General features: G+C 41.1%; 2 protein-coding genes across 4 annotated transcripts in view; one reads left to right on the top strand and one right to left on the bottom strand.

Moving 5' to 3' along the window:
- Positions 1–22,284, bottom strand: part of SDR42E1 (short chain dehydrogenase/reductase family 42E, member 1) — a 1,031,186-nt gene that overhangs the window by 450,887 nt on the left and 558,015 nt on the right. The window lies entirely within an intron of this gene.
- CDH13 (cadherin 13) overlaps positions 1–22,284 on the top strand; it is a 438,545-nt gene that overhangs the window by 196,645 nt on the left and 219,616 nt on the right. For both annotated transcript variants that reach the window (XM_009090753.4, XM_018914682.3), the window contains exon 5: positions 9,340–9,492. In XM_009090753.4, coding sequence (XP_009089001.1) covers positions 9,340–9,492 — 153 coding nt within the window. The remainder of the gene's footprint in view (positions 1–9,339; positions 9,493–22,284) is intronic.

A 22,284-nucleotide genomic window follows, 5' to 3' on the forward strand; every position in this document is an offset into this window, starting at 1 on the left:
GAGTGACAGGAACCTCCCTGATCTCCTGGTGCCTGCCAGCACTTTGTGATTACACTTGAGCCATTTCTGTGGGTTTAGAAATGCATCAGTAATTTTAAAGGTTCACTCCAAAGACCTCCTGGGAAGTACCTGGGAAGGAGCAGATGTTCTGGGTTTGGGTCTCTCCAAACCCCTGGAATTACTGCATGTTTGGCAGGTTGGGTCTCAGGGTGCAGGCTGCTCTTATTCAAATTCCCATTTTGAAATAAAACTGCCATTGAGGGAATGGCAGAACCTGCAGTGAAAATATCAGGATCAGAGATCCACCCTTCATTTTCCCCTGACTACTCAAGTAATGATCCCACTTCATGGACTCAGTGCTTGGCTTTACTAAAACCAAGCAAAGTCACTCTGGTGGATACTTCATTTGTTGGGTTTGAATCTCTTTTCAGTGCTAGTATGATTAGGATTTTTACTAATACAGTAGATTGATAAAATAATAATAAAATTGTCTGGTTTTAGATTAAAAAAAGACATCAGTGCTAACATTTGGTCACTGTAGACTGCTTTTGTTTCAAATTGGAGGCAGTCAAATTTATCAAGGTGTGGTTAAAACTTTATTTTGAGCAACATAATCAGAGTTTTCTGCCACATAGTCCATGCCAGCTCTTCAAACTCAGTCACGTGGAATTGCTAACAAAAGGTTTCTCTAGTGTGTAGGTAAAATTTTGGTCAGATTTGTGATGGCATTGATAATTTATGGGCCAACATGAAGAAAACACAAATTACATTTACCATTCATAACTTCAAGTTACAATTCTGCCTACAATTTTTAAGGAGTTGAGACTGCTCACAGGCGATTTGAATTAACCTCTGATGGTTTTAGATGAAAAGTGAGGTGGATTCACTGATAAAATTTGAAATGAGTGTAGAGAACCAAAATTAAAATCTCAATTAAAATTTTGAAAAAGCACTTACTTATAGAAGTATATAGAACTTACCAATAGAAGTATTCAGTGCTTCATCATCCTAAAATGTTTGAAAATTTTAAATATCCCAGATAACTCAAACACATCTGCCATCTGCCCTTGGCAGAAGCACCAGCATCTGCTGAGATGCAGACCTGTGACCTCTAGATAAGTTTCTATACACAGAAAAATATTTATCTTCCTCCTATGACCTTCCATGAACAAGACATGAGCCATGGATTTGTTTCCTAGGGAACTGGTGACTGAGGAAAATCTATAATTAGATCTGTGGGTTGTTTGCTACAAGTGGGAATTGGGTGCTAAGCAGGTTCCTAAAGTATCCACAAGTATTAGACAGACTTCATGTAGTCGAACCAAATTTAGAAAAAAATACCCTTCATCATGATATTTCTTTTTTAATATCCTCAATTATAAAAATTAAGTACTTTTGATAGGGTACTTATTCCTCTAAGTTCATTTTAATTGCAAAATATTTTTACATTCAAGACTCATCAGGTTGCTAGCTAAAGGAAAAATAAAATTAGTCAAAATCTTCCAAGAAATTTCTCCAGCTTCAGCTGAGTCTGAACTTTCCGGAGCATTTTAGGTGAAACAATCTCACAGCTCCATTTTCTCACTTTCCTACTCCTATCCAGCTCCTCAGGTCGGCTCTGCAATTTCAGTGTCTCATTCTGCAATTCCAATTACTCTGCCCAGCTGGAGGGTCCCACCTCATCCAGGTCTCCTTCCTCTCTTTGCTGCGTACATGGATCTAAAGATAACATTTGTAGCCGAGTCCCAGGGGCAGCAAATGTGGCTGCAGGGAGAGCAAGCAGCCAGGGCTTTGTGTTCCCCAGCCAAGCCAGGGCAGAGCTCTCCAGCCCTCAGCAGCAGATTATTCCAGCTCAAATCCCGCCCTGGTGCCCCCAGCCCGGGGCCAGATCAGCGCCTGGTGCTTCTCTGGGTGCTGCACAAGAGGCTCTCAGTAATGAATTAAGACTTTGATCTTGTTCTGAATAAATAGCACTGTGCAATACCTGGGAAGAGGTGCTGTAAATCGGGGCTGTTCTCCTCTTTTCTCCCATTTCTTCCAGATTTGGCTACACCTCTGGTGATTACACATTGTGTATTTTGTCCTTAGTCCTGAATTGCTGCAATTCCAAATCATCAAATATGGCAATGTTGCCTCTTAATTTCTGCCTTTTCAGATCTGTGAAAAGCTTTCAGTAAAGCTCCTCTTTAAATCCAAATAATCCCTGGGTTTGTTTGTTTGTTTTTAAGGGGAACTTTTGAGTTCTTCTTCTAATGTTGTCAATCACAGTCAGGTTTTCCCTAACAGAGCACAGCCTGGAGCTGCTCCGTCTGGCTGTCACTCAGCAGAGAGTGGTGCTCCAGTTCCTCCAAGTCACCGAAATAGCAAATCAAATGTGGTGCTTAAATGGCTCCTGAAAGGCCAGGCCAGCCAGTGACAAGGAACATTTCTGAGTGCTTTCCTTCGAGGGCACAGAAACCTGTGCTTGTGACCTCTGTGCTGTGGACAGAATCCTGACTCTGCAGACACACTTGTGAAACAGACTGCTAGGGACAGGGAGAGGGGAAATTATTTTGAATTAATCTTCTTGCTCTTTATAAATTAGGAGTAAAAGGAAGCTGAGGAATTACCTGCTACAAAAGCTAATGCACATCTTGATGTGTTTATTGAATTACTTTGTTTCGATCTCTGAGCAAATGCTCAATGTTAGCTATTTATATTGGTTAAATCCTCAAATTTAAATCCCTACAACTGCTGGAAAGAGTTCTTCAGGGAGAATTCTTGCATCTATATGCAACTACAATAATGAACCTGGGGCTGAAGGGATCCACCAGTGCCCAGGGCTCCCACATGTATAAATTCATTTTGCTTCACTTGAACACCTGTGCATCCCACTGCAAAGTTGATCTGAATTTTGCAAACATTTATGCGTAATTATGATAAAAAGCCATTATGTTGAGGAGATATTTTTTGGTTGAATATCAACTATCCTATTTGTTTTGATTATTCTAAAAAGATCTGGGAAATGGAGCCCCGGTGGTGAAACATCTTTGCTGGTTTTTAATATATTGTGTCATTTCCATATATTGAGGTACTCTGTTGAAACATTTGCCTATAGAATTTATGAACCTCATCAAATTTCAGATTTGCAGTTGTTTCTCCTCAGTAAAACATTGTGTTTGCACTGATGTAACAAAAGAATAGTTGGTACAGTACATTTTATAGGAAGTAGAGCCCCAGTCCAAAAAAACCCTTCAGTGTTTCACCCACTTTTTGAGCAGTGCAAGTTCTATTTCCTTCAAGTACATGAAGTCCTCAGGGTGGTGCTGGATCAGAGCATTCACAGTTTTGTCTGAATGCCTTCAGGCAAGCAACGTTGGCACCATTTGCAGCCCCTAATCAATTTACAAATATGCATCCAAAATATGCTAAAACCACTTTAATTCTCCCAGCCTTGTTCCTAAATCTGACACTTTCTGAAATGTTTTGCATGACAAAGCTCAGAGTTAAAATGTTAAATAGGACCCTCTTGAGAATATCAGTGTTTGGTTTGTTATTAATTTAATTTCAATGCCTGACTTTTTTTATTCCCGTGTTCCTTCTCTGAAAGTTGCTATAAAAGTTTTCATGTTCAAGGTATGAGTACACCCCATGCTGAGTATTTCAGAATTGTATGCAGATGTGAAAACACTTCAGTTTACAGATGCACTATTGTAATAATGCACGTGTTCCTTTTTTTCTGTAATTCTGAAGAGAACAAGTGCAAAACAATGTGACTAAGGAGAAATTGCTACTCTTGTAATGAGAGTTTTGCCCAGTGCCACTGAGGTTTAAATGTGTATGAATATGTAAGAATAAATAACAAATAATCCACAGAAGTTAATACAGAATCCAAACTTTGTTAAAAGATTAATTACCTTGTATTTAAAGTTCTAAGTAATCTCTTTGATTGAGAAACTTTGTGCAATAATTCAGCCAAATCTCTGTCTTAAAGTGCAAAATTCAGATATTTTGTAGTAATGGGTTTCACTCAGGATCTGAAATAGAAATTAGGCCCTAAAGTTAAAAATAACTGAATCATGGCTTTGTTTTCTGGGTTAAATCCAGTCTGATGTCTATGGACATCTCTTTTCTCTGGGAGATCTGTAAATGTGCATTGTTATTTGGACTGTCAACGGCACCAAGAAAATGTTAGGAGCTGATGGCACAGAAAGAGTGTCTGAGGTACTAAATGTGGTTTTTCCCAGCTGTGCTTCCCCCAGAACCCAAACTCTTCACCTCAGCCTTGTGTTCCCTTGCCTTGGCTGGCTCAGAGCTGGGTCTGTGTTGGGCATTCCTTTTCCATCCTGTGCCTGTGGGCTCTGGAGGGCCCCTCCAGCTGCAGGCACAGATATCAGGATTGGAATGGGAGATTGGCTTCAGCTTCTCAGGAAAGCTCTTGGGGATGGACACAGCTTTGGAAACCTTGCCTCTTCCACAGCCTGGAGATTGAAATCTGGTCTGGAAATGGTTTGACATTTAGGACTGTGGCATCTCCTGTGTTGTTGTTTTCCATAAAGATCTCGAATTGCTGAAGTTTTACTTGAACTTCACAAATATTGTTCATTCTTGTCTCCATCAACTTGCTTTGGATGTTTTGGATAACATCCTGGAAGGGCACCTGCCCAGATGTGCTTTGATTGATAATGGAGTGAAGTTAATGGTCCATTATGCAAACAAGAAAAAGTGGGGCCTGAAAAATATCCTGTACTGGCTTTATCCCTAATTATCACCAGTAAAGGACACAATCTCTTAGAGAAACTTTAGAATTCCTGTTAATTTAATGGAAAGAATCCACTGGATCTCCTTGCCTGTCACCTGCACGTGGAGTGGATCTGGAGGAAGTTCTAATCAGAGAGAAAGCCAGGGTGAGGTCTGGCTGATATCTGCCTTCATCAAAGAGCACAATTTGGCTCCCATGCTCAGCCACTTTATCTGACACTTCTTTAAAGAAGCTAGAGGTGCTAATTTTTACATAATAAATTATTAAAGTCAGCAAACTATATCAATTCCTTTCTAGCCACAGGTTTTGTAGGTTTAGCTTACAGTCATGAAGCAGTTTCTGTTGGTTAATGCTTTCGAATAACGATGGGAATATTTTGCATTTGTTTTGGTTGAAAGAGTATTTGAGTCAGCGTGGAGCAGATGGAGCCTCTGAGTGTAAAGAGTAATTTTCAGTATGGCAGGACACGAAGTGTCTGTTTATTTAAACAATATCTGAACAATGGGCCTAAACCATTGTTTTGCTCTTGTGGAATGCAGTGATTTGAGGAAAAAAAATAGTTTGCCTTTAAATATTCCACGAATAAATTTGCTTTCTAAGAGGCTAGGGGAAGCAGGAAATCCCAGAACCAAACAACCCCACCAAAAAAACAAAAAAGCAAAATACCCCCACAAGTGAGACACTGTAATGCTCTGAAATGAAAATATTTGGGACATGAATCAAGTACTCCTGTCTGGGGGTGGGATTAGTTTTCTAATTAAAAAGTGAAACTATTATGATGCACCTGTAATTCATCTGGCATCAAGAACTAAGGAATTATGGGAGTGGTTGAGGCAAACACTCCTTAAAGAACAAAACTGGTGACTGAGGATGGTGCTGCTCAGGGCAGATTTGCTGGCACTGCAGAACTGGGAATTCTCTCTCTCGGGGCAGCGTGGGGGTTTGGTGCTTCTATTTCTCTTCTTCTCTTGAGAGCACTCTGATTTACTTTTGTGATAAACCCGTAACAACAGGGGGATCACATTGCTGAGATGAGTTTGGCTCTGAGGGATTCATAATGTCAGCCCAAAAATAGCTCTGGGGAAATAGGGGTTGGCCATGGCTCAGCAGCAAGCAGCTCCTGTCAGCCCCGTGGTGCTCTGGGGGCTTGGGAGTGTCTTTCGGCTGAGCAGGGTCACAGAGCCTTTTGCTGGGCTCTGCTGGGTGTTGTGCCTGTGGGATGGATCACTTCAACTCCCAATTATTCTCTGAAGTGCCCTTGAGATGGGGAAGTGAGCGATGGCTGAGTGTCCATCCAGCGCTGTCCTTGTGTCCTGCTGAGGGAGCAGCCTCCTACAGCCCATGTTGGTGTGGGGTGCTCAGCTGGGCTCTGTTCTGAGCCATCTGTCCACAGAATGACCTGTGAGCTCAGAAGAAGGGAGAATGAACTAGGGAGAAATTGGGATGCTGGATAAAGTATTCCTGCCTTATCCATATTCCCAGTGGGTGGCTGGTGGGGTCCTGTGCTGCCTAAAAAACCATTTCCTAAGAATGCAGAGCCTTTCTGTGCAACACATAGCCACTGCCATATGGTGCAGACATTTCAGTATTAGAACCTGCACTGAAGTTCCTGAAGCTGTGAAAGAATTATGGAAATATCTGTTTCTGTCTGGGCTCCAGGTAGCAGTGACTGTGGGATTTCATGTATGTATATTAGAAAAGTAAAAATGAAATCCCAAAGCAAACATTGCAGCAGAAATAGTCTGGCCTTGTTTTATCTCCACCAGGATATTGGGAAAGGATTGTTCTGCAAATGCATTGTGAGCTAGGAAATTTTCCTGTGAACAGGGCTTGTTTGTGCCAGTGCTCCAAATCAGCCTTGCCACAGGAGATGTCAGACAATCCTCCTGTTTTCTTCCTCGCTCTTGCTGAAGCACCAAACCATATGGCAAATTAAGGCTGATTTTTATTAAACTTTTCATTGTACTGAGCTCCGTGTGAACTGGGAAATGCACTTTCTTTGAACTATGCAGCCATTATGTAAGCATCTTAATTAGGAGCTGGTAATGTTCTCCCTGACATTCCGGGCAGTTCGCGGCTCCCTCTTGTGGCTAATTAAGCTTTTCTAAGGAACCTTCTGAAAATGTGAGCCACCCCCAGCTCCTGGGCAAACTCTGAGCTCTGTGTCACCAAACCAGGCTGAAGGGGCTGTGCAGTAACTTGATTCAAGGATAAACTGATGAGAGGAAAAGCTCTGCAAAGGGTTGCACTGTGGATGTGACAGCTCCCTCAAGTCTTCAAACAGCTGAGTGAGCTCATCCAGTCTTTCAGAAAACCTCTGCTCTCTGGTCACTCTTCCTTCACCATTAGATGGTGAGCAAGGGTTACAGCTGGAGTTGGGGTGAGATATGGGGTGTGCCAGCTCCAAGGAGCACAGACCTTTCAGGCACCACACTGGGATGTCTCACCACCAAATTCAAGGTGAAGGTCTTGGCCAGATTTGAGGTTGAGAAGGAATTTTCCCACTGGTTGGGTTTGCAGAGACCACTATTACTATTACTACTACTACTACTACTACTACTACTACTACTACTACTACCAACACTACCACTACTACTATTATTATTATTATTATCATCATATTAAATTCATTTCTACCTAGTGTGGAGAAAAATTTCCATATGAATATCTGGGGTTTTTTTTCTTTTTTTTTTTTTTTTTTTTACAGAACCCAATATTTGTTTTTCTTCCTTACTGTAGATTGTTACAACTGGGGCATTGTGTTTATACTGCAGATTAAATTTGTCATAAACAGGTAATGTTTGGTGGCTCTGGTGGAAATGGCTGTACTATAAACACCTCTGAGTTAGACTTTTGTGCTGGCCTGGGCTGATTTCAGCCTTTCAAACCACTGTTCTTATATGGGAAGGTGCACTTGCCTCATAAGAAGTCTCAGACATCAGGGCAGAAAAGGATCACTTCATCTTTTTCCTAAAAAAGTGAGGAATGGTCATGACATTGCAAAATCTCCAGCATAGCTTTATGTTAAGAATAACTTGTATTTTTAGGCTTGATGTAAAAAACCCAAAAACTGGCCCAAAAATGACCTGAACAGCAGGTAACTTTTCAGTAGGAGCCATTAAGTTTCAGTTTCATCACCAACCCAGAAGTCTCAAAGTGACTTTGCCCCTTTGTCACCTGCAGTGTTGTGTGCCTCTGTGTTTTGTCATGACTTACTCAAAAACACACAGGAAGAAAACTTCAGCCATTAGTGCTTCTGTGTGTTGGAAGGAGGGAGAAAAAAAGAGGTGAAACAGGTTTTTCCTTTGAAATGTCTCCCTTCCCCAAAGGGTTGGGAAAGCAAAACTTTATCTGTGAAAATGCTGATTTCCTGTTTCATAACTGGTGGCAATTTTTTCTCAATTAAAATAAAGGAACAACGCTTATGGAGTGAAGTCAAAATCTCACTGCCCAGCAATCTGCAAACCAGCAAAGCTCAACCCACAGCAATAGGGCAGCAAACATTTATTTCCTCAGGGACATTATTAAACACCCTGCATATTTATTATCTCAAAATTGGAGAAGGTCCAGATTTCTAAGGCCACTTTCTCCCTTCCTCTTCCTGAGCTGTAATTCAGACCAGAATATAAATTTTTGCCTTAATGTTTCTGCAGAAATCAGCACTATGAAGCTGCTAGAAAAAAAAGAACTCTGAACAGCAGAGGGAAGAAATGGCTTGGCAAGATTGTCAGCCTTAAAGGGCAAGATTAATTTATAATCCCTCAGATTCTGGTGTACAAATACAAATTTGCAAAGTGTGTAGCTTATAAGTGACATTGTGTGGCTCTGCAGGTTGGTAAATGTTGCTGTCACTTATGGGAGGCTGCCATGAAATCGGATTTTTAGGGATTTTGTTCTCATGGCAAAATAATGTGATAGTAACAGGGAACCACCCTACACTCATGGGTGTGTGTACATGCATAAATAGGAATTTGGGAAGTGGACTAATTCCAGCTGTGTGACTCAGGAGTATTCTGGGCAGGATATATTGATATTTTCATGTAGAGATTTTCCCCTTGATTTAAAATCCTGGGGAAGGAAGGGTTTGAAGGTGAACTGGGGGAAAAAAACCCCAGCTGAAAGTAGTGAGTAATGACTTCACAATGACTAATAAAATATTGTGTGATGGCTCTCTGGTATGGTAAGGGTTGTTGTGAAATAAGAGTGCTTCTTAGCAATCAATACAATATCCCTTTTCTTTTTTGCAAGTTCGTAGCTGTTCCATCAATTTAACTAAAAAGAAGAAATAGCATTAAATGAAATGTCAAATTTTAGGCATAGAGTGGATTCAGTGGTGGAATAACAGAAACTTTAAGTAGTGAAATTGAAGACACTAAAGATAAGCTAGGAACTGGCCAAGAACAAGAGTAGCTTTTCCAGGGTTTAACACAAAAATTGCACAGTGTCTCGTGAATGATTGAAATCATATTTTATCCTTACATTTTATTGGCACGGAACATGGCTCAGCGTTAGTTGAAAGACTGAAATGACTTGTGTGGTTTTAGGATGAGTCTAAAAGATTTTACAGCCTGGCCCATCTCTTGTTTCCTGCCCTGCAGGTCATCAGGAGTGAAGGGACAGAGGGGGTGAAGTTTCGCCTCTCTGGGAAGGGAGTGGATCAAGAGCCCAGAGGAATTTTTCGAATCAATGAGATGAGCGGGGAGGTGTCGGTGACCCGAACCCTCGATCGAGAAGCGATTGCCAATTACGAGGTGAGTGCTCAGAGATAACATCTCTGCTCCCTGTTGATAGCATGCATTTTCTGAATGTGCATTTGCTCCTGAAAGATTTGCAGTTCAACTGGAGACTCAGTTGCAGCCACCTTGCCAGGAAATTTCAAGAATCATTGGAAATGGTAAATGTGTTTGTTTTTCAAGCAATTGAAATTTGTCTGCTTTCTGCATGGAATTTTTGTCATTTATCTTCAGTGGAAATGCTGTCTGAATGTTGTGTATGCATTTGATTTCTGAAGAGAAAATTTTGTTTGGACAAAGGAAGATCTTTTGGGGAAGTTGTCACTATGGTAGTACAGATTTATACATTTTTATTGTCAAAAGGTCAATGGAAGCTACCATTGAATTCCATTTTTAGTAGTGGGTGTCTTTAAGAGAGATAAAGAAGATTCTGATGACATGAAAATGTTACTTATGAAATGTACATCAACCACAAAGATCTTACCAAAGATTCTTTTCCTTATCAATAAAAATGTTTCTCTCCATTGAATACCCAGCAAATGGTAACTGAAACCTGCAAAACAACTGCCCAACCTTGTCCCAAAATGCATAAAATATACAGAGGACCTGTCAGTTCATGTTTTTCATCCAGCCCCGGGATGTGCACTCACAGAACTCGTCCCTGGCTCTTACACCTCTGCGTAGGAGGTGTGTCCCACCTTTGGCAGAGGAGCACAAGGTGCCCTCCCCCTGTGGGACACAGGCTTGGGGACAGTTCTTCCTGCCAGCCCTGACCCCTCATTTTCATCTCCTGCAGAGTAATTATCACCATTTTTACCTCCAGTGCTGTTTCCTTCTTCCTTTGGGAGAGTTTCCCAGTGTGGTGATGGGTCCTACTGCTCAACCAGCACTGCTAAAATTTACCATATGCTGGTTTTCAGCACGTAAACATCTCCTTCCTATCTGGGGCTGCAGTGAAATGTGTGTGAAGCACTTGCACAGGATTTATGGGAGTTGCTGACGTCCTCCTTGCAAGAAAAACATTGCAGTTTCTCTTTTTAACGTTGTTCCTTGTCTTCATTTGCCAGCTGTTTCTTATTTTATCAGTGGATTTCCACCTTAATGCCTTGAGTCTAAACCTTGAATATTTTTTTTTTCTCCTGGAAAATCACAGTAGGCTTTTCAACTTCATGCAGCAAACCACAAATGGCCCTCATATCTGGTCTGGCAAAAGGCACACTTAAATTGAGACAAACCCATTTCCCTAGAGGAGGCTCTTTGAAGCAATGTAAGTTATGCACAAAAAATGTCCTCTAGCAGGTGAGCAATGAGCAATGGGAATGCAGAGCCTGAGAGGCTGTGGGGGTTCCTGAGCTGTCATCCAGCTCTCTGCTCAGCAGCTCACCCCCATCCTGCAGCAAAAAACGGGGTTGGAATGTTCTGGAGGAGAACCCTCCACCTGATCCCTCTGTCTCAAATCCAGCCCATTATTTTCCAATAAAAATCTGTCATGGAGTCAGGAAGACAACAGGATTTTCTCCCTGATTTCCTTGGTTCACCTGAAAGATGAATAATCTGAAATATCCTTGAATTTCTCTCAAAAAAAGTGTTTACTGGTTTTGTTTGAACTTCTCCCTGCCCAGCACTGTGGTTCTGAAAGGAAAAATTCAAAACCAAATGCAAACAAGTAAAGAGATCATTGTGAATAAATCCAGGTTCTTTGCAAACCATCAGAATATCAACTGTGTAATCAGAGGTGGGGGAAGGATGAAAAGATAAAATCTGTTTGAGTCCTTCAGCTACACCCAGGGATGCTCTGCCTGAGCACTGATTTATTTCCTCAGAATATTTTAAATTAGCTAAGAATATTTAATCTGGTTTTTTTTTTTGGTTTTTTTTTTTTACTGAACGTTCTAAAGTTTGGGTTTGCTGCCCTCTTTCTCCTGGAGGAATGCTGAAAAAACTCATAGGATTCTTCTCTGGATTCATAACTAGAGGACATGATTAAATTAGAGAGTATTAAACTCTACACAGACAGCTTTGTTCATTGTTTGTGTTAATCCCTTCTTTCTACAGTTTAAGTATTTTATTTCCCATAAAAGTTGGAAAATATTTCAAAATAGAGTGCAAACATCTGTCTGAGGGTCAGGGCCTGCCAGTCTTTTCACCGTTTGTGTGGAAGTTGTGTTTTCAGATGAGTTTAAGGTTTGTTTTTTAGCAAAGGAACTCAAACTGACAAGAGGAACGTAAGGCAACTCGTATTAATGACCACCCTCACCCTCTGAAATAAATGTATTAATCCACTTGGTTTATGAGTTTATTTCCTATGAAACTTTGTGGTTTGTGTTCTTGAAGCCCAAGAACCCTCTTTAGTGGGAGCAAAAGGTCTTGCACTGTATAAATATGCTCTCAAGAAAATTTGGTTTTCTCTTGAGATTTGAATAAATCAGTCTAAGTCAGAAATTTTAGACAATGGCAAATAGTTTATTTGTTTGCTATTGGAAAATGCAGATTTGGAAAAACAGATGAAGGAGATTGATGGGGAGACTAAAGATGGATTCTCTAACCCAAATCAGTGAGGTGCTTACCATCCAAAACCTGCCCATAACTTATAGAAATTCAGAGTCCACTTCAGACCCATAGTCTTTTCTGATTCCAGCAGAGCAGAAATATTAGTGACTTTTCAGTTCTTTCCTTGAGAAAAAAGAAAAAAAAAAGAAAAAAAAATCAAGTGCTTCGGTAAAGAGATGTGATAACAGAGCAAAAGGATTGCAGTGAGGCTGGAAGGTTACTTGTGCTCAGTGTTGATAAAACCCCAATGAATTGGGAAACAAAGGGTCAGACAGAGGGCCAGTGAAGATAGAAGTCTGAAAACCAGTGATTATGGGGTAATCTGTTCTTTAAAACCCCTGGGTAGATTTTTAAAACCTCCCATTTACCTGGGTAATGTATTTGTAGGCAGAATGCAAAGAAAAGCAGGAAGAGTTGCAGAGGTTGCCACTGCCAAGATGACAAAAAGTTTCCAAGTTACAAGAACTCTGTTCCTATTCCAAGTTAGGTGGGTCCAGAAGAACTGGCAAAAATATTCCATTATTATTTTGCTGTTCATGCATGAGATTTGGGGTTAGGCATTCCCTGTGTCCAGGACAGAGCCTCCAGTGGCAGCAGCTCATTTCCCATCACTTCCCACTGCAGCAGTGAAATCCTGTCCAGAGCCTCTGTAGCATCAGTGGCAAAGTGCCATTGGGGTGTTCCAGCTGGGACTGGAGCTTTTAAAGGGTGTTGCCATCCCTGAATGGCAACAAATGTCTGTGGGATGAAATAATCAGAAGGTGATCCTCTGCAAGCATGAAATGAAGCAGCTCGATAAAACTGTGTGCAAATTAGAGCTGTGACCAAATTTACCTAGGCAATTTGAACTGCTAATGAAGAGTTAGTTTTAATTATTTTTTAAGTAAAGAGCTTTATTTGCTTTAAAAAAAAAAATCCTTGACAATCAGAGGTGTGAAATCAGCCCTCAGCTTTTTTCATAATGGCAGATGACACTTCTGTGAAAGGATGCCTTGCAACTGGTAGTGACAGACTGAGGTATTTAGAAAACTTATGTTAACAGGGCTGAAAAGCAAAGTGGGAGTGTGCAGTTCTATGAAGAATTGTTTCTGTATGTTGGCTGAGAGGAGGGTGAAGATTCCAGAGCCATCAGCAGCTCTGGGCTGTGACCTGCCTCACTTTAGGGACTGGCTCACAGCTGAGGGTGAGGCTGCAGCCCTAATGAGCTCAATTTCCCTGCTAAATAAGGAGCACACAATGGAAATGCTTCACAATGATGAGGAAAACTCGCTTGGTCAGGTGCTGAGGAGCATTTTGTGGGAAAGATTTGTGAGTGCTTTAATGCATTTTTGCAGATAAGGGAAGTGTTGCTGTAGCAAACCCCTGGAAGTGAATGGCTGTAATTTATCCTGTGCAGGAGAAGGAATTTCTCGTCTGTGTAAGTCCATTTTAGTGCAGCCACATCCTTTTGGGAATGATTTATCATCCCCTGCTGCTGGATCTCTGCTGGTGCTGGCTGCAGATCTATGGACAGCACACAGAAACATGCTGCTCCTTCAAAAGGAAAATCACACCTTTGCTTCTAACTTCAAGAAAAATGTGAAAATGTGTTTTAATCCTGGTTATCTGCACAGGCAGATTTGTGTGGAGTGGAACTGATCTGCTCTGTTCTGAGCTGAAACCACCTGATGGGGAATGTCAGACCCCAGTTGTCTCCCACTAATATCCCAAAAAAAAGAAGGCACCCAGTCTTTCATGGCAAGGAGTTTGGTCTTGTAGAGATGTAAATTGCAGTAAAATGGGCTTGATTTAGTTAAGGAATCATTAATCCAGAAATCAAGCCTGTTAAAGTACTGGTGATTTCAAATTGCATCTGTGACATCAAAAAATCGTGGAGTAATGGCAGAGTTCAAAGTTTCAGGGAGGAATCCTGACTATTTAGCAAAGGGGAAATGAAAGAAAATTTTACTGTTAAAAAAAAAAAAGAGTTCTTGTGGAAATATAAAATATAATTATTAATCAGATGGAGAATTATTTCTATACATGAGCTGCAGTGAGATCAGCTGAAATACAGCTGGAAATTGTGTCAGGGGAAAAGATCTCTGTGCTGCAGGTTATATGTAGGGAGTGCAGGAGATAAATGCTTTTTCCTTCATATTGCTGAGTTTTTATTTTATATTCATCAATGTGCTCTCATGTTTGGGCTCCAGGTAAATTCAAAGATGACCCTTCAAAATAAAAGAAACAAACTTGGAGGCAGAAACAAACCCAGCAGAAGGAAAAGCCTGGATCCTTCAGTGAGATCCATATGGGCAGACTCCTGAGTTTGTGGGGAACTTTCTGGCATGGATTGTTTACCAAGGTCAAAGCCAAGGTGATCACCAGAACTGTGGGCATAAATCAAATATTTGAGCCTATAAATTTTAAGTGGAGCCACATTTCTTAAAACTGTGATTTAGAGAATTGCTTGTGCAGCTAGGATGGAGATGGGATTTCCAGCTACTGGAAATATTTCTCTCCCAAAGTTGGTTTATGGCATAAAGAGAAAACCTGGCAAGAGGTGAAGCTAAAATTCATGGCATTGTTATGTATTTTGTCTCGGGGGAACAAAATACTCTCTATGAACTCTGTAATTTACCATATCTTGTTCATTTTTACCGGCAATATTCCGTTCAATAAATACTGTATGTAAATCAATACCTCCTAATGTTATGGGATATCAGCAGGGAGCTGTGATTCCTTTCAGAAGGCAGCAACATCCTCATTTTACTTCTGGGGAAAGCCTGCAAAAGTCAACAGTTGGTTTTGTTGGAGGGCTTTTGCTTTATTCTGAGCTTTGCCTGCTTGCCTGGCTTTGCCATCCCTGCTGTTCCACAGCCCTGGGTGGCATTTGCAGCAGGAACAGAGAGGAATTCTGTAAAAAAGGAGAAATCAGCAAAGCTTTGGTCATAACCCATAACTGTCAAGGCAGTGGGCTTGGATTTCCATCCTAGAAATAACCCAGTCTCCAAAGACCAGGAAAAAGGAGGATTTTCTTATTGAGGGGTGGGAGAGTGGAAATGCAGAGCAGCAGGAACTGGGAAAATGGAGTTTATTGAGACAGTAACAAATGACATGGAATTTGTTTGCATGGTGGTTAGGTTTTGTAGGTTTTTTGCCTGTTGTTTTGTGGGTTTGGGTATTTTGAAAAATTATTTTCTAATAGAACACTCCCAGAAAGAATAATGATGTGTTCAGCAAAACACAAGGAGACTAATAACATTTTTGTCATATTATGTTAATTATCTATGAAACCACTTTTGTTATTATATATTAATTGCATTTCAAGGCATTTAAAAGTCATCATGATGCTTTGCTGTTGTTGCTATTATATATTAATTGCATTTTAAGGCATTTAAAAGTCATCATCATGCTTCTTTTCTGTTTAGCATGATTGGGTTATTTGTTTCTTTTCCCTGTCAGTATTAAAATAACCCTCACAATGCCTTGCTGAGACCTCACTGTTCTGGGTGCAACAATATCCAGGGAGACACTTTGCCCTTTCCTCAGAACTTGTGCTTTCCTGAAGGAAAGGAATTTTAGGAGCTCAGGGGAAAGATGGAAACATCTTTTTCTGGTTGGTGTTTTTCCTGCTTGGGTAGGAAATCTTTATCTGCTCATAAAACTTTCTTGAAGCAGCCTGACACCCAACCAGCCATGGGTTAAACAGAAATTGATATTCCTGTCTTTAGGAATGGCAAGGAGGATCTTTTCCCATCTCTTGTGAGGTGTAAATTTTTGTTGGTTTGCTTTTCTGGAAAACTGCACAAGCTCTGAGTTTCCTGATCCTTTGCTGGAGAGTGCAGAAATGCTGCAGGGGGAATTGTGGCACAGAGCACCTGTCCTGGGGCTCAAGACAAAGTCAAAGTCTTGAACACCTGGCCTTGCTTGCTAATTTAATAATAATTATTTTGTCATCCATCAGTAACCTTCAGAATGTAAGACAGACATTTTTGAAGTTTGGCTGCTCAAACCTCCACATCTCTTGTTCCTCACAACACAGAAACAATTCTGTCTTATTCAGATATTTCTTCAAAATTCAGAATATTAATGTTCTAATTGCTGCAAAGACCTTGATTTCTATGGCTATGTCCTGAAGCTGCAAATGTGGGTCCATGACTCTCTCTAGCTTCTGTTTCTAAACAAGACAGTTGTGCTCTGTGATTAAGTTTATTTTCCCTTTCCTTTTTTATTTTTTTAAGAACTGACACAAAGAATTCATTGTGTTTTTGTCAATAATGCCCTCTGTGCAGCAAGAGAAGCTGCTGCCTCCTTTCTGGCCTCTTGTTCTTTCTGGAAGTGAAGAAAACCACCTGTCTCATCTTTTCCTGCCATCTTCTTTCATTTTCCACCTTCTTGCTCTTTTCCCTTTGCATTTTTAACTTCATCCCACATTTTCCTCCCCATTTTTCTTGATGCTTTATGTCATTCACTTCCACTTTTCCTGAACTCTGCATTTCCTCGCGCACACCCTGACCTGCTTTCTGCTCTTTATGAATCATGTTGCAAGGGGAACACACAACCATCCTCTGAGCATAAATTTGTTGGGTTTTGTGTAGAACCTTTGCAGTGTCTCTGTGCTCTTTATCCATTCTGATCAGCTGTGTCCATAAATAAACCCCTTTAGAACCCTGGGTTCCAGAATTCTTGCTTACTACAGGACTTAAACATTTCTGCAATTTTGGTGAAATAGTCCAGGCTGTAAATATCTGATGCTAAGAAACTTTCAGTGGAAAATTGAGCTTTGTTTCCATGACAATACCTTTCATTCTGTGTATTTCCTCCATCAGCTTATGGGCATTAATTGAAGAGGTGTATGAATATCTGGAAATTGCTAGCAGAAATTTACTTTATCCAAGGAATTCTGACACCTAGTTCTGTCAGTCCTGATTTATGGTCTGCTCAAAAGTGAGCATAGAACACCTGATATAATAATTATTTCTGTGCCTTCAGAACTGTGAGTTTAATGCTTGATCCTTGTAGGATTCTTGTAGGATAATGGGTCATTATTTTAATGCTGTAGCTGCATGTGTTTGGGGCAAAAGCACTAACCAGGTTTTTAGTTTTAATGCAGAGGTAAATTTTAATTTAGTGCTATATTCTTGCAAAATTTGTGAAAAGAATTTGTACATAATTTAAAAATAGGGATGCTTCAAGCATTTGTTGGCTCTTGAAATACTGTAACGTCATTAGAAGGAATTAGGCTACAAATGAGAAAATTTAAATATCTCTGCCCAGTTGAATGTGCAGTTATCTTCAAAACCCAATCTTTTGGTGTCCGTTCTTTCATACACCAAACTTTAGGAGTCCTTCTATAATTCAGCACTTTCACAGGACCTCAAACACAGCCTGTTCATTGGTAAATGTTTTTACCATGTCCCTAAGATATTTTGAGGAGAAATGACACTGTGGACCACAGGGGTCTCCATTATTGAAATGATACAAAAATTACTGTGTGTTGGAAAAAGAAATGAAAAAATAGCAGAAGATTGGAGTCTAGGATCCAGCTGGCCAGGTGACCTCCAAAGCTTTGGACTGCTCTATTTTAAGTCCACTGCAGGGAGTCCTCTCCATCCCAGCCCGTGGGTGAGGCAGATGTGGGGGGGTGATGGTGACATTCCATGGCTCGATCTGTGGAAATGAAATTAGAGCCCCTTGTGGGTGGTGTCTCCCCCAGCCCAGAATCCATCAGCTGCCACCACACTGCTGGAATTCCTGCAGCTCTGTGCCCTGGGGGCACCACTGGGCCCTGCAGCTGCAGCTCAGCTCCCAGATGCTGCAGGAGCAGAAACAAAACCCATTTTCCTGTGGTGTCACAGGTGAACAGGTGTTTGCAAGAAATAAAGTGATTTTTTAATATAGTTCTGACTGATACTTTCACCAAGCAAGCAATAAGAGATTAACTTATATACTTGTCCATTTTAAGAAAATATAGCTGCACATCACTCTGCTGCACATCTGTCTGTTCCAGCTGCTTTTTTGCTATTCTTTGACTAAACACCTCCAAATATGCCCAAAATATATGTCACAGCACAAACACAAATGTATGAGCTCATAAACCCTAAGTGCATTCTTCTAACCTGGTTTCTGGAGGGGATTTTTTGATCCACAACATCTGAACTATGGGATTCTTTTTTGCAGTTAGGTATTTAATACTTTAAATGAAAATAGGACAGGACTTGGTAGGTGGAAGTTCAGAAAAATCACTAACTGTGATGAAACTCATGAAAATGTGAGTTTGCAACACTGCACACTGCAAGCAGAGCAGTGGGAATTCCTCTTTTTTCCTTTATTAGCTGTTTTTGATGGAAACATTCATGGAAACAGGTGATTCTCCTGTGTTCACATTTTTCTTTCTTTAGATCTGTTTCACTGCATAAGAGCAAACGAGTGAGAGAGGTTGAAGGAACCAAAGTTATAAATATTTAGAGAACACTCATGAGGAGACTTCTAATATTATGGAAATTTTACTTTGCCATGATTTTATTTGCATGTAAATGATAAAAGCCTTGCTGTATTTATCCTTGTTTACGCAGGTCATAACTAATTATTTCTTAATTAGATAAATTCCTTAAAATTAAACTACATTTAGGTAAGTGTCTTGGTTTATTTTTCCTCCTCTAGTAGCTCCTTATCAGGAGGTTAGCTTTAGTTTAGGAACTTCCAAGAGACAATTTGCTGATAGGAGTTCATGTAGAACACCATGTGTTTAGACTCGTGTGGTGGATCTTTTTGTTTTGAGGGGTTTTGCACTTTTTCTGTAGAGAACAGAACAGTTCCCAGCAGCTGCTGGCAACATCTCTCGTGCAGGTGTGAGACTGGAAGGTTTCAAAAGGTTTCAAGGACAGGCACTGCAACCTCCTGACCTTTTGAGGTTTCCCCACAAGGATATTTTTTCCTCTGATTTTTGCAATCTCCCAAACATTTTGTCCAAACTTCCCAGGGCTGGGAAATGCTCTGCTTCAAACTCCTCACAAGTCCAACACCAAAACATAAAAGAACATCAGAGTCCAGTTGGGACTGAGGGCTTCAGAGTGGGAAAGGGGGGAAATATTGGGGCAGGTGGTGTAGGACCAGAAAACCTCCATCTGAAATGGTTCTGTGCATGGAAACCTGGAGAAATACAAATTATTTCCTCTAGTTTTGTTATTAACAAGTGTGATGTGCTGTACCCTGCTCTCCAACTGCATCTGCACTTTAAATTTGCAAAGCAGAGACAGTTCATCTCTGCAAAACTCTTCACAACCTCTGCTCTTAACATGATTCTTAATATTTATTTTACACTCTGGCAATTCAGGTATCTGAATGTAAGGAATTGAAAACACCTATTATCTATTTAAGGCTCTGTTATTATATATATTTCTTAAACGCATTATGTATCCATAAAACACAGGTGATCTGTGTTCATATACAGAGTACAGATTTTATTTGTGGATGGGAACAAATAAAGTAATGTACAATAGTCACATTTCTGTTAGATTCAGAAGATTTAATGGAGTAATAATATTGTAAAATAACAGGATTAGATTTACTATTTAGAAATTACTAAGAGAGAGGAAAATCATGACAGTTTTAAACTACCAATTTTTCTTGCTGTCTAAAACAACCTGTAAAAAAACTTTCATTTTTTTCCTTGCTGCTAAGGAAACATAGTGGAGAGGACAAAAAATGGATAAAGAAATTGTTCTAAAAATAACACACATTGCCCAAATGATACGAAACTTTATTGTATTTTCCATTTTCCCCTCTAAAGAAGACATTTGCTGTGGCAGAATGCCTTACTCTCCCAGTTCTCATGAACTTCTGCTTTCCCTCTGATCAGTGGGATGTTCTCTCCCTCAGGGAGGGCCTGATTTCCTTCAGGGGTTCTTATTCCCAGAATCAATCGGGAGCTTTTCCCTCAGAAAGAGTTGCAGTCTTTGTCAAGCCAAAAATCCAGAGCTTCCAACAGAAACTTGGAGAAAACCCAGTGATTTTGGTACTTGTTGGGCCTGAAGTGTTCCTGAGTTGGTATCTTGGGGTGCTCACGGCTGTGCTGAGTGTGAGTGGCAATGGAATTGTGGAATTGCTGTCCACAAACTCAGCCAAAGCACCCCTGTGGTGGTTCTGGCCTCAGGAGACCTGGTTCTCCAGACCTCTCACTGACTTGTGATGCCTCAGGTTTGGCTTTTCTATTTCTCACATTCTGTGCTGCTTGAGTGTGTGGGGCTGGGTTCCCATCAGGGCATGGTGAGCTCTGTGCACAGAGCAGGGAGACAAAACAATTCCTGCTCCAGCTGGGCACCAAGGACAAATGAGCCAAATCTCAGCCCAGGAGCACAAACCCCGTGGGCTGGAGAGAGAAAAACAAGGCTGGGACTGCCTGGGCTAAAGCTGGGCTGGGACAATGAACTGCAAGGTGGGAATGGAGCAGAGCTGATCCCAGGGAGAGACCCCGGGAGCGCTCGGGCATTTTGGGGCCATTTTGGGTCATCTTGGGTTCATTTTGGGGCCATTTTGGTTCATCTTGGGTTCATTTTGGGGCCATTTTGGTTCACCTTGGGTTCATTTTGGGACCATTTTGGTTCACCTTGGGTCCATTTTGGGACCATTTTGGTTCATCCTGGGTGCATTTTGGGGCCATTTTGGTTCACCTTGGGTGCAGCCCTGGCTGGGCTCTTGTGCTGCCCCAGGTGGATCCATGGAGGAGATCCTTTCCATAAATCTCTGCTTTATTCTGTAGCTCTGTCCAGCCTCTGTTCCAGCTCAGCCTTCCCAAGGCATCACTTGTCCCCCAGCTTGGTGGGACACAGATGTGGCACTGCACAATTGGGAGACTCCAACTCATTTGTGCCCTTTAACATCTCAACAATGCCTCAATTTGAAAGACACCCTGCATTCTGCCAGGATCCAAACTGCAAAATTAGCAGTCCCTATTAATTTCCAGGCACTGAGTCATGCAATGATAGTGATCTCCAGCTCCTGTTCAGCCTGTTTGCAATTGATATGTGCAATGTATTTGTTAGAGATTTGCTTTAAAGGGATGCAGGTGTTTGAGGATATGAATTTCATTTCATTTCATTTCTTCCCTGGGAGCTTTGATCAGTGCTGTGCTCTCTGCCTCAGCCACGTGCTTTGAACTTGTAGATGCAAGTGTATAAATCATTTCCCATGTCAATTCCTGGCTCATCTAGCCAGGCTGATATATGGAAGGCAAGTTGTCTCCTAAATTCCTGTCAGTGGGATTAGTGAATTGATTAGTTGAATTCTGAATTAAAATTACAATTAAAGGCAAAATTGTATCTCTTAGGCTTCAAGTCATTTGCTCAAAGTGTAGCAGTCAGATTACAGGATTTGACTGGGTTTGTATTATGAATAAAAACTGTTTTCAATATTTTTTCTCTTTTTTTTTCTGTTTGTAAATCAATCTCTTAGATTATTAGCAATTACTAAACAGAAAAGAAGTAATTTATTTTTTTTTTCAGTTCTTCAGTGTAAAGAGGGAATTCCATTGATTTTTGAAAATACTGATGATGTGATTCAGGGAACATAATTACCTACAAACGCCATCAGTAACATAAACGATTTTTTTTCCCAATAGGTTCAGCTCAAAATCTTTAAAATGACAATATGGGCATTGTATATTAAATTGCAGTTACTATTTACAGGTTATTGATATAAATTTTGCTATAACAGACTCAGGACAGAGGACATATGTCAGGCATGAACCTTTGCATTTGGGCCAGAATCTTCCCTGATGACAGTGAAAACTTCCCTTCCCTTCCCTTCCCTTCCCTTCCCTTCCCTTCCCTTCCCTTCCCTTCCCTTCCCTTCCCTTGCCCTTCCCTTCCCTTCCCTTCCCTTCCCTTCCCTTCCCTTCCCTTCCCTTCCCTGCCCTTCCCTTCCCTTCCCTTCCCTTCCCTTCCTTCCCTTCCCTTCCCTTCCCTTCCCTTCCCTTCCCTTCCCTTCCCTTCCCTTCCCTTCCCTTCCCTTCCCTTCCCTTCCCTTCCCTTCCCTTCCCTTCCCTTCCCTTCCCTTCCCTTCCCTTCCCTTCCCTTCCCTTCCCTTCCCTTCCCTTCCCTTCCCTTCCCTTCCCTTCCCTTCCCGGCTGTGATCTTGTCCCATGTTATTGGAGATGGCCCCAGAACTGGACTTTTAGACCCCAGCAGGCCCTGCAGAGTTCCTGCATTTTGCACATTCCAACCCCACAGAAGTCCCTGAAATGATTTAATATCTGCTGCTCCTCACACAGCACCAGCACTG

The sequence above is a fragment of the Serinus canaria genome, chromosome 11, assembly GCF_022539315.1.
Source record: "Serinus canaria isolate serCan28SL12 chromosome 11, serCan2020, whole genome shotgun sequence".
NCBI lineage: Eukaryota > Metazoa > Chordata > Aves > Passeriformes > Fringillidae > Serinus > Serinus canaria.